General features: G+C 44.3%; 1 protein-coding gene across 2 annotated transcripts in view; it reads left to right on the top strand.

Annotated features, from left to right (window-relative positions):
• The window catches only part of swt1 (SWT1 RNA endoribonuclease homolog), a 45,567-nt gene that overhangs the window by 11,049 nt on the left and 21,948 nt on the right, over positions 1-12,570 (top strand). For both annotated transcript variants that reach the window (XM_046301783.1, XM_046301784.1), the window contains exons 13-14: positions 5,848-5,914; positions 6,139-6,206. In XM_046301783.1, coding sequence (XP_046157739.1) covers positions 5,848-5,914; positions 6,139-6,206 — 135 coding nt within the window. The remainder of the gene's footprint in view (positions 1-5,847; positions 5,915-6,138; positions 6,207-12,570) is intronic.

Here is a 12,570-nt window from a genome sequence, read left to right as displayed (position 1 = left end):
GTAAGGCATGCTGCTGTGCACACATACACAGCCTTTAACAGGGGTCCGGTTTGGTTGGTGTATGGTGTCCCCTCAGTCAGGAACGCTGTGTCATTTGTCTCTTTCAACAGTAACTATGAACATTCTGCCTCATTGTAGTTTCAGTTTGAACCCAACCAGTGGTGTGTTCATAAATTTAACCTTTATTTAACTCGGTCAGCTTTCTCCATTTGAAATCTTTCCTTAACGTTAGAATGACTTCACAATACTGATGAGCTCCTAGAGCGATATTGTCACCCATGGCTGCAAATATTGATGTGGCTTATTGTAATTCTTACCCTATAATAATGCACTGAAACAATATTTGGAACATCATTACACACGTTAGGCTACACATCAACAAATATATTGAGGCAAAAATCACAAATAGCATTATTATATATCTTTTTTTCAAACTAAATTCAATGAACATAACATTTATTTCAATATCATTGAAATAATATAGGCCTATGTAGTCTATACTCTAGGTAGGCTGTTTATCTTTCAATGCAGTCATCTTTTAATTTGAAGCATCTGTTTATCCTTCGCTTGTTTGTAATGATTGTAAAGACATTGGCAACTTTGTATTTGTAATCAACTTCGTTGTCGGTGGTCAAAAATGGGGCTCTTGCTGTGACTGTGGTCATGAAGGCAGTCAAATTCCATGTGATTGTTTAGCCCCGGTAATTAGTCTTCTCCAAGCTCTGATGCAGGTTGCTGGTCATTAGTTTGCTAACTGCCTGGTACTCGGCACTCTATTGACATCAATGCAAATGTAATTGAAATTCTAATCAAACACTTCATGAGTGCCCATGAGCTCATGTTGCGCAACATTTCTATAGGCTATGCAATTGAGTGAGAAAATAGTGATGGCCTCTAATAAAAATAGGAGGCCCCATAGGCTTTCTATAGGCTAGGCCTACTATATTTAATTCTGAACTTTCCTAATATTAAGCACATTGCTTATATTTATAACAGGAGTATAGCCTACCTGGCTGGCATGAAAATGAACCACGGGAAAGCGTCCTCCATTATTTAAGTGTATAGATGACATGTGTTTTTCCCCTGGCCCTGTTTCGATACAGGTGCAGGATAATTGTTCATTCTAAATATAAAAAAATTGACACATATATTATTTATTATATGTAAAGACAAGATTAATTCAACAATAGTCTGATTGGTGTCAATATTATCCTATCGCTTTGAATGATATATTATCAATTGTGAATGATGTCCAGCTTGAAGGCAAGAAACAATGCCATTTTTTGCGACATTTTTTAATCATAGTCGCACACCTCATGTAGCCTTGCCCATAGGCCTATATGTTTTTACAAGGTTTATATCACAATTTGTGGCCAAATAAATGTCTTAAAATGAAGGGCATTAATCCGCTTTACAAGAGGTGTAGACCCTAACTGGCATATAGAATCAAATCAAATCAAATTTTATTTGTCACATACACATGGTTAGCAGATGTTAATGCGAGTGTAGCGAAATGCTTGTGCTTCTAGTTCCGACAATGCAGTGATAACCAACAAGTAATCTAACTAACAATTCCAAAACTACTGTCTTATACACAGTGTAAGGGGATAAGGAACATGTACATAAGGATATATGAATGAGTGATGGTACAGAGCAGCATACAGTAGATGGTATCGAGTACAGTATATACATATGAGATGAGTGTGTAGACAAAGTAAACAAAGTGGCATAGTTAAAGTGGCTAGTGATACATGTGTTACATAAGGATGCAGTCGATGATGTAGAGTACAGTATATACATATGCATATGAGATGAATAATGTAGGGTAAGTATTATATAAGGTAGCATTGTTTAAAGTGGCTAGTGATATATTTACATCATTTCCCATCAATTTCCATTATTAAAATGGCTGGAGTTGGGTCAGTGTCAATGACAGTGTGTTGGCAGCAGCCACTCAATGTTAGTGGTGGCTATTTAACAGTCTGATGGCCTTGAGATAGAAGCTGTTTTTCAGTCTCTCGGTCCCAGCTTTGATGCACCTGTACTGACCTCGCCTTCTGGATGATAGCGGGGTGAACAGGCAGTGGTTCGGGTGGTTGATGTCCTTGATGATCTTTATGGCCTTCCTGTAACAACGGGTGGTGTAGGTGTCCTGGAGGGCAGGTAGTTTGCCCCCGGTGATGCGTTGTGCAGTCCTCACTACCCTCTGGAGAGCCTTACGGTTGAGGGCGGAGCAGTTGCCGTACCAGGCGGTGATACAGCCCGCCAGGATGCTCTCGATTGTGCATCTGTAGAAGTTTGTGAGTGCTTTTGGTGACAAGCCGAATTTCTTCAGCCTCCTGAGGTTGAATAGGCGCTGCTGCGCCTTCTACACGACGCTGTCAGTGTGAGTGGACCAATTCAGTTTGTCTGTGATGTGTATGCCGAGGAACTTAAAACTAGCTACCCTCTCCACTACTGTTCCATCGATGTGGATAGGGGGGTGTTCCCTCTGCTGTTTCCTGAAGTCCACAATCATCTCCTTAGTTTTGTTGACGTTACGTTGAGTGTGAGGTTATTTTCCTGACACCACACTCCAAGGGCCCTCACCTCCTCCCTGTAGGCCGTCTCGTCGTTGTTGGTAATCAAGCCTACCACTGTTGTGTCGTCCGCAAACTTGATGATTGAGTTGGAGGCGTGCGTGGCCACGCAGTCGTGGGTGAACAGGGAGTACAGGAGAGGGCTCAGAACGCACCCTTGTGGGGCCCCCGTGTTGAGGATCAGCGGGGAGGAGATGTTGTTGCCTACCCTCACCACCTGGGGCGGCCCGTCAGGAAGTCCAGTACCCAGTTGCACAGGGCGGGGTCGAGACCCAGGGTCTCGAGCTTGATGACGAGCTTGGAGGGTACTATGGTGTTGAATGCCGAGCTGTAGTCGATGAACAGCATTCTCACATAGGTATTCCTCTTGTCCAGGTGGGTTAGGGCAGTGTGCAGTGTGGTTGAGATTGCATCGTCTGTGGACCTATTTGGGCGGTAAGCAAATTGGAGTGGGTCTAGGGTGTCAGGTAGGGTGGAGGTGATATGGTCCTTGACTAGTCTCTCAAAGCACTTCATGATGACGGAAGTGAGTGCTACGGGGCGGTAGTCGTTTAGCTCAGTTACCTTAGCTTTCTTGGGAACAGGAACAATGGTGGCCCTCTTGAAGCATGTGGGAACAGCAGACTGGTATAGGGATTGATTGAATATGTCCGTAAACACACCGGCCAGCTGGTCTGCGCATGCTCTGAGGGCGCGGCTGGGGATGCCGTCTGGGCCTGCAGCCTTGCGAGGGTTAACACGTTTAAATGTCTTACTCACCTCGGCTGCAGTGAAGGAGAGACCGCATGTTTCCGTTGCAGGCCGTGTCAGTGGCACTGTATTGTCCTCAAAGCGGGCAAAAAAGTTATTTAGTCTGCCTGGGAGCAAGACATCCTGGTCCGTGACTGGGCTGGATTTCATCTTGTAGTCCGTGATTGACTGTAGACCCTGCCACATGCCTCTTGTGTCTGAGCCATTGAATTGAGATTCCACTTTGTCTCTGTACTGACGCTTAGCTTGTTTGATAGCCTTACGGAGGGAATAGCTGCACTGTTTGTATTCAGTCATGTTGCCAGACACCTTGCCCTGATTAAAAGCAGTGGTTCGCGCTTTCAGTTTCACGCGAATGCTGCCATCAATCCACGGTTTCTGGTTAGGGAATGTTTTTATCGTTGCTATGGGAACGACATCTTCGACGCACGTTCTAATGAACTCGCACACCGAATCAGCGTAGAAGCAGCGCGTTTCAAGTTTGGGGAAGATTCATCTTCACCATTATAATGCACCTTTTTATAATAAAAACATTACATACATAATCGCATTTGCGGTCACTTTTGATAATGGTGTTTTCCACTAATGGAACATTCAGCTTATAGCTTACTGCCATGTGCGCTTATAATGTGAAGAAATAGCCTAGTAGTTTATCACATTTTAAGCTAAACGTTCTGATCAATTATGTAAAATAGTTTGTTTGATGCTAGTGGTTGTATTAGTTTGGGATCTATCGCGTCCCACAACTGTCCCAGACCATATTTGGAATATTTATTTCTCACACAGAATAGATTAGGTAAACTTTTGTACTATGGGGATAGTAGATCGACAGGCTAGTGCTTTTGCTGTTTGTCAGGCCTAATCTTGTTGGCTGACAAAGTAAATGTGGATAGTTCTTTCAATATCTTCAATATGCATGCAGTTGCATCCTCAAAGTGTCTGTCTTCACTTGTAGCCTGTGAGAAATACCCGATCACGTGATGGAGAGCCATATAAGTGAGAGGTGCTTTGGAGTACGCTGCACTCTGGGAGAAGGGAACAACGGCCACTGGCCACAAAAGGCATGGATCTCTTTAGGGTGCATTATGGCCGCGCAAAGGGGATGCCACCATTACATTTTAATTGTCAAATTGTGAATGTGAGACGAGGTGTATACAGCCTGCGCAAGTTCCAGTTTGTTCAGAGCCCTCTGAGTTCCCGAAAGTCTGTTTCTTTCCTGCTGCACATGATGTTGATTTGAATAAAGTCCATGGTATTTCTGTACTGTACACATTAGGCAGAACAGGTGGTTGGTTAGAAATGGAACAAACAAGCCCATAAACGAAGATGACTTTCATGTATGCCCATCTGTAGGAAGTTTGGGTGAGGTGTGTGTGTGTTGAAGCTGCTCCTATGTGGTTACCTAGGAGACAGACCGACAGTAGCTCTTACAGTAGCTAGCAGTGACGCATCATCACAGCCCATAACCCAACCCCCCCAAGTCCCTGTATGTATAATGCAGACAGATTTAGCCTGCAGAAATGACTTTCCTTCCTCTCCCTCCACCATCTCTCTCTCTCTGTCTCAATTCATAAGGTGCTGTATTGGCATGAGAAACATGTTTACGTTTCCAAAGCAACTGAAATAGACAAACAAAAGGGAAATAAACAAAACATATACAGTAAACATTACAACAGTTTTAAAAGAATATAGACATTTCAAATGTTATATTATTGTTAATGTCGTAACAATGTGCAAATAGTTGAAGTTCAAAAGGGAAAATAAATAGAGAAAGATATAGGTTGTATTTAGAATGGTGTTTGTGCTCCACTGGTTACCCTTTTCTCATGGCAACCTTGTGCTCTCTTTCTCCCTCTCACTCTGTCTCTCTCTCTCCTATTCTCTCTCTCTCCTATTCTCTCTCTCTTTCCTCTCTCTCTTTCTCCCTCCCTCCCTCTCACTCTCTCTCTCTCTCTCTCTCTCTCTCTCTCTCTCTCTCTCTCTCTCTCTCTCTCTCTCTCTCTCTCTCTCTCTCTCTCTCTCTTTCTCTCTCTCTCTCTTTCTCTCTCTCTGTCTCTCTCTGTCTCTTTCTCTCTCTCTGTCTCTCTCTCTCTGTCTCTCTCTCTGTCTCTCTGTCTCTGTCTCTGTCTCTCTGTCTCTGTCTCTGTCTCTCTGTCTCTCTCTGTCTCTCTCTGTCTCTCTCTGTCTCTCTCTCTCTCTCTCTCTCTCTGTCTCTCTCTGTCTCTCTGTGTCTCTCTCTGTGTCTCTCTGTCTCTGTCTCTCTGTGTCTCTCTCTGTGTCTCTCTGTCTCTCTCTCTCTGTGTCTCTCTCTGTGTCTCTCTGTCTCTGTCTCTCTGTGTCTCTCTCTGTGTCTCTCTGTCTCTCTCTCTCTGTCTCTCCATATTTACACTATACAGTCTAGAAGTATTTGAATTACCCCTTCTATCACTTCATTTTCCCTAGTTCATTTCCTCTGTTACTTACTTAATGACAGTGTGTGGTGTGTCCCTCCACTAATCAGACCCTGGCTGTTTTGTAGGGTTCTGTCAACAGACAGCTGTCTAGAAGATGCCCAGGCTCTCCTTTCCTTCATCCATTCCAGTGAGGTTAGTATTTCCTAGTAACCTCTGTCCGGTGGTCACACCTCATCTGAGATCATTCATGTTTCATCTTTCCAGCTCCCAGTTTTTTGGTAGGGTGAATGAAGGTTTGTCATGGACATTGTAGGATTAATTCATTCTAAATATTAATAGGATTGTAATGTTACATCACATGTATTGCCCAGCTGATTGGGCTCAATCTTAATACTGTAAGTGACTTACTGCTTTAGATTGCTGCCATGGAGCCCAGGTTCACTGCCAAAGACCTGTTGGACTGTCTCTCACAGCACGAGTACAGGTGGGTGGAGACAAACATACACAACTACACTCACATACGCACAATTGGCTTTGTCACACCAATGCACCTGGGAGAGTGGAGAATGACCTCTCACAATAACACCAATACACCTGGGAGAGTGGAGAATGACCTCTCACAATAACACCAATACACCTGGGAGAGTGGAGAATGACCTCCCACAATAACACCAATACACCTGGGAGAGTGGAGAATGACCTCCCACAATAACACCAATACACCTGGGAGAGTGGAGAATGACCTCTCACAATAACACCAATACACCTGGGAGAGTGGAGAATGACCTCCCAGTGAGGATAAATGTTCTAGTTAACAGGATATCCAGTGAGTAACCAGGGTGGTCTAGTCCAGTTGTTCCCAACCTTTTTTGGTTACTGTACCACAAACTGAATTTTGCTCTGCTCGGAGTACCCCTGAAGTACTCCCTCGTGTGCATTTTACCAGTCTTCTCAAGTACCCCGTTTAGCTAGGCCTAGGAACCCTGATTGGGAACCACTGGTCTAGCCCACTCATGTGTAGTAAGTGTCTTTGATGATAGCATGCCTAGGCAGGTCTCTGACATGTAGTGCATTCAGAAAGTATTCAGACCCCTTGACTTTTTACACATTTTGTTATGTTATAGCCCTATTCTAAAATAGATTACATTGTTTTTTTTCTCATTAATCCACACACATTATCCCATAATTACTGCCAAAGCACCTTTGGCAGTAATTACAGCCTCGAGTCTTCTTGGGGATGACTCTACAAGCCTGAAAGACCTGTATTTGGGGAGTTTGTCCCATTCTTCTCTGCAGATCCTCTCAAGCTCTGTCAGGTTGGATGGGGAGTGTCGCTGCACAGCTATTTTTCAGGTCTCTCCAGAGATGTTCTGGCTGGGCCACTCACGGACATTCAGAGACTTGTCCCGAAGCCACTCCTGCGTTGTCTTGGCTGTGTACTTAGGGTCGTTGTCCTGTTGGAAGGTGAACCTTCGCACCAGTAAGAGGTCCTGAGTGCTCTGGAGCAGGTTTTCATTAAGGATTTCTCTGTACTTTGCTCCGTTCATCTTTCCCTCGATCCTGACTAGTCTCCCATTCCCTGCCACTGAAAAACATCCCCACAGCATGATGCTGCCACCACCATGCTTCACCATAGGGATGGTGCCAGCATTCCTCCAGACGTGATGCTTGGCATTCAGGCCAAGTAGTTCAATCTTCGCTTCATCAGACCAGAGAATCGTGCTCCTCATGGTCTGTGAGTCCTTTTTTAGGGGCCTTTTGGCAAACTCCATGCGGCTGTCAGGTCACAGTTGTAAATGAGAACTACTTCTCAACTAGCTTAACTGGTTAAATAAAGGTGAAATAAAAAAAACTGCTAACTTTTACAGGGGAGTGGATTCCGTCTGGCCACTCTACCATTAAGGTAAAGTGGCCAGTGCTGCACAGATGGTTGTCCTTCTGGAAGGTTCTCCCATCTCCACAGAGGAACTCTGGAGCTCTGTCAGAGGGACCATAGGGTTCTGGTCACCTCCATGACCAAGGCCCTTTCCCCCAATTGCTCAGTTTGACCTAGTGGCCAGCTCTAGGCCAGCTCTAGGAAGAGTCTTGGTGGTTCCAAACTTCTTCCATTTAAGAATGATGGATGTTCTTGGGACATTCAATGCTGCAGAAATATTTTGGTACCCTTCCCCAGATCTGTGCCTCGACACAATCCTGTCTCGGAGCTCTAAGGACAATTCCTTCAACCCCATGACTTGGTTTTTGCTCGGACACACTGTCAACTGTGGGACCTTATATAGACATGTGTGTGCCTTTCCAAATCATGTCCAATCAATTGAAATTTACACAGGTGGACTTCAATCAAGTTGTAGAAACATCTCAAGGATGATCAATGGAAACAGGATGCACCTGAGCTCAATTTCGAGTCTCATAGCAAAGGGTCTGAATACTTATGTACATAAGGTATTTATTTTTTATAAATTGGCAAAACAATTCTACAAACCTGTTTTTGCTCTGCCATATTGTGTGTAGATTGATGAGGATAGAAAAAACTATTGAATCAATTTTAGAATAAGGCTGTAACGTAACAAAAATGTGTCACGGGGTCTGAATACTTTCCGAATGCAATTTAGAAATAAGAATGAATTCAATGGGCTTGGAAGCTCCAACCCTGAAAATTGACCGGTGAACTCTCAATTGCTTTCCATGGTATTTTGGAATGTTCTGTCAACTGATGCTGGGTTGCCATGGTAATGTAGAATGTTCATTCAAATGCGTGAGCCACATCAGTTAGCATCAATGTATTTTTTGAAATGTCAGTTGAGTTGACTCAACAAATCACATCACAGATTGAAAGGCTCGCTTCCTGCTTTAACTTCCTGGCATGGGTACACCCAAAATGGCTGCCAGTCTACCCATTATGTCGTAGTCATTTTTAGTCATAATTTTTTTCGATGGTAGCTGATGCATGGGGCTAGGAGTCTAGTTTCACCTCATTGTGACATCACAATCACCTCCCTCCCAGTGGAACTATCACAACCCTGATTGCCATGCCAGCCATTCTAGTCGCCGTGCCAGCGACTCTTTTTCTGAAATTCTTACGACTGTAAAATGGGATTATGGCTATCTCTGATGATCTACCCAGGAAAGGGCAACAACAACAAAAAGCACATTAATATATATGTAGCCTTAGAAATAAGGTTCATGAAATCAATAACTTGCTAACGTCAGATAACAACATTAATAAATTAGCCATTTCTGAGACTCGTTTAGATAATTCCTTTGATACAGCAGTAGCAATACAAGGATATAACATCTACAGTCGTATGAAAAAGTTTGGGCACCCCTCTGAGGCTGCATAATAATTTACTCTGTCGTCACAGAAAATGATCACAGTGGCATGCCATTCATTTTCTAATAAAAGCTGAGTACTGGGGTATTGTCCAGACAAAGATTTTTAGTGTAGCAAAATTAAGTTGAATGAAATGAAATCAGATGTGAAAAATAGGCTATGCAAAAATGTGGTCACCCTTGCCATTCTGTTGATTTGAATACCTTTAACTACTTAGCACTGATTAATTGGAACACACAATTGGTTTGGTGAGCTCATTAAGCCTTGAACTTCATAGACAAGTGCATCCAATCATGAGAAAAGGTATTTAAGGCCAATTGCAAGTTGTTGTTCTTTGACTCGCCTCTGAAGAGTGGCAACATGGGGGCCTCAAAACAACTCTCAAATGACCTGAAAACAAAGTCTGTTCAACATTATGGTTTAGAGGAAGGCTACAAAAAGCTATCACAGAGATTTAAGCTGTCAGGAAGACCACAGGCACAGTTGTTGTTAAGGCCAGAAGTGGCAGGCCAAGTAAAATATCAGAAAGGTGGTGAGAATGGTCAAAAACAGCCCACAGACCACCTCCAAAGACCTACAACATCATCTTGCTGCAGATGGTGTCACTGTGCATCATTCAACAATTCAGCGCACTTTGCATAAGGAGAAGCTGTATGGGAGAGGGATGCGGAAGAAGCCTTTTCTACACACGTGCCACAAACAGTCGCTTGCGGTTTGCAAACGCACATTTGGACAAGCCAGCTTCATTTTGGAATAAGATGCTGTGGACTGATGAAACAAAGACTGAGTTATTTGGTCATAACAAGGGACGTTATGCATGGCGGCAAAAGAACACAGCGTTCCAAGAAAAACACTTGCTACCCACAGTCAAATATGGTGGGGGTTCCATCATGCTGTGGGGCTGTGTGGCCAGTGCCGGTACTGGGATTCTTGTTAAAGTTGAGGGTCGCATGGATTCCACTCAATATCAGCAGATTCTTGGGAATAATGTTGAAGAATCAATCACAAAGTTGAAGTTACGCCGGGGCTGGATATTTCAACAAGACAACGACCCAAAACACTGCTCAAAATCTACCCAGGGATTTATGCAGAGGAACAAGTACAATGTTCTGGAATGGCCATCCCAGACCTGAATATCATTGAGAATCTGTGGGATGATTTGAAGCGGGCTGTCCATGCTCGGCAACCATCAAACCTAACTGAACTGGAGACGTTTTGTAAGGAGCAATGGTCCAAAATAACTTAATCCAGAGTCCAGACAGACACTTATTAGAGGCTATGGGAAGCGTCTAGAGGCTGTTAATTTTAGCAAAAGGAGGCTCTACTAAATATTGATGTGATTTTTCTATTGGGATGCCCAAATTTATGCACCTGTCTAATTTTGTTTTGATGCATATTGCACATTTTCTGTTAATCCAATAAACCTCATTTCACTACTGAAATATTACTGTGTCCATAAGTTATTTGATAGATCAGAATGAAATTGCTGATCCAAACACCCAATTATTTATAAATGGAAATCATGGAAATTGTCAGGGGTGCCCAAACTTTTTCATACGACTGTACAAAAGAGACAGGGATGCTTATGGGGGAGGTGTTGCTTTAATCTGAGCCTAGAGGAAAGTGTTTGTCCTCAGACCTGGATGGAAGCCAAAGTCATTCCGCTACCCAAGAATGACAAAGCGGCATTTACTTGTTAGTGACGCACGGGTTGACTCATAACCCGTAGTCCTCACTGTTATATCCGCAGGGTGGACGGTTTTAGGGTCATTTTAAATGTTGTGTGGCTGAAGGGCGGTTGGGTTACGGGCGGGTTGAATAAACAAAAACAATAGATTAAAAGATCAATAAATGTACATCTACATGTACAATCTATTTTCTACATTGTAGAATAATAGTAAAGACATCAACTATGATATAACACATATGGAATCATGTAGTATCCGAAAACGTGTTATCTAATATATTTTAGATTCCTCAAAGTAGTCACTCTTTGCCTTGATGACAGCTTTGCACACTCTTGGCATTCTCTCAACCAGCTTCACCTGGTTTGTTTTTCCAACAGTCGTAAAGGAGTTCCCACGTATGCTGATCACTTGTTGGCTGATTTTCCTTCACTCTGTGGTCCAACTCATCCCAAACCATCTCAATTGGGTTGAGGTTGGGTGATTGTGGAGGCCAGGTCAACTGATGCAGCACTCCATCACTCTCCTTCTTGGTCACATAGCTCTTACACAGCCTGGAGGTGTGTTGGGTCAACTGACCTGCCTAGTTAAATAAAGATAAAATAAGTGCAAACCAGATGGGATGATTTATCTCTGCAGAATTCTGTGGTAGCCATGCTGGTTAAGAGTGCCTTGCATTCTAAATAAATCAGACCGTGTCACCAGCAAAGCACCATCACACCACCTCCGTGCTTCTCATTGGGAACCACACATGCGGAGATCATCCTAGCCCTTTCAAGCTTAACATCCTTATCATTTATCGCCCTCCAGGTCCCCTCGGTGAGTTCATCAATGAGCTTGATGCCTTGATAAGCTCCTTTCCTGAGGACGGCTCACCTCTCACAGTTCTGGGCGACTTTAACCTCCCCACGTCTACCTTTGACTCATTCCTCTCTGCCTCCTTCTTTCCACTCCTCTCCTCTTTTGACCTCACCCTCTCACCTTCCCCCCCTACTCACAAGGCAGGCAATACGCTCGACCTCATCTTTACTAGATGCTGTTCTTCCACTAACCTCATTGCAACTCCCCTCCAAGTCTCCGACCACTACCTTGTATCCTTTTCCCTCTCGCTCTCATCCAACACTTCCCACACTGCCCCTACTCGGATGGTATCGCGCCGTCCCAACCTTCGCTCTCTCTCCCCCGCTACTCTCTCCTCTTCCATCCTATCATATCTTCCCTCTGCTCAAACCTTCTCCAACCTATCTCCTGATTCTGCCTCCTCAACCCTCCTCTCCTGCCTTTCTGCATCCTTTGACTCTCTATGTCCCCTATCTTCCAGGCCGGCTCGGTCCTCCCCTCCCGCTCCGTGGCTTGACGACTCAATGCGAGCTCACAGAACAGGGCTCCGGAAGGCCGAGCGGAAATGGAGGAAAACTCGCCTCCCTGCGGACCTGGCATCCTTTCACTCCCTCCTCTCTACATTTTCCTCCTCTGTCTCTGCTGCTAAAGCCACTTTCTACCACTCTAAATTCCAAGCATCTGCCTCTAACCCTAGGAAGCTCTTTGCCACATTCTCCTCCCTCCTGAATCCTCCTCCCCCTCCCCCCCTCCTCCCTCTCTGCAGATGACTTCGTCAACCATTTTGAAAAGAAGATCGACGACATCCGATCCTCGTTTGCTAAGTCAAACAACACCGCTGGTTCTGCTCACACTGCCCTACCCTGTGCTCTGACCTCTTTCTCCCCTCTCTCTCCAGATGAAATCTCGCGTCTTGTGACGGCCGGCCGCCCAACAACCTGCCCGCTCGACCCTATCCCCTCCTCTCTTCTCCAGACCATTTCCGGAGACCT

This window comes from Oncorhynchus gorbuscha, linkage group LG15 (assembly GCF_021184085.1).
Source record: "Oncorhynchus gorbuscha isolate QuinsamMale2020 ecotype Even-year linkage group LG15, OgorEven_v1.0, whole genome shotgun sequence".
NCBI classification, from domain to species: domain Eukaryota; kingdom Metazoa; phylum Chordata; class Actinopteri; order Salmoniformes; family Salmonidae; genus Oncorhynchus; species Oncorhynchus gorbuscha.
This window is presented reverse-complemented; position numbering and strand designations above follow the sequence as displayed.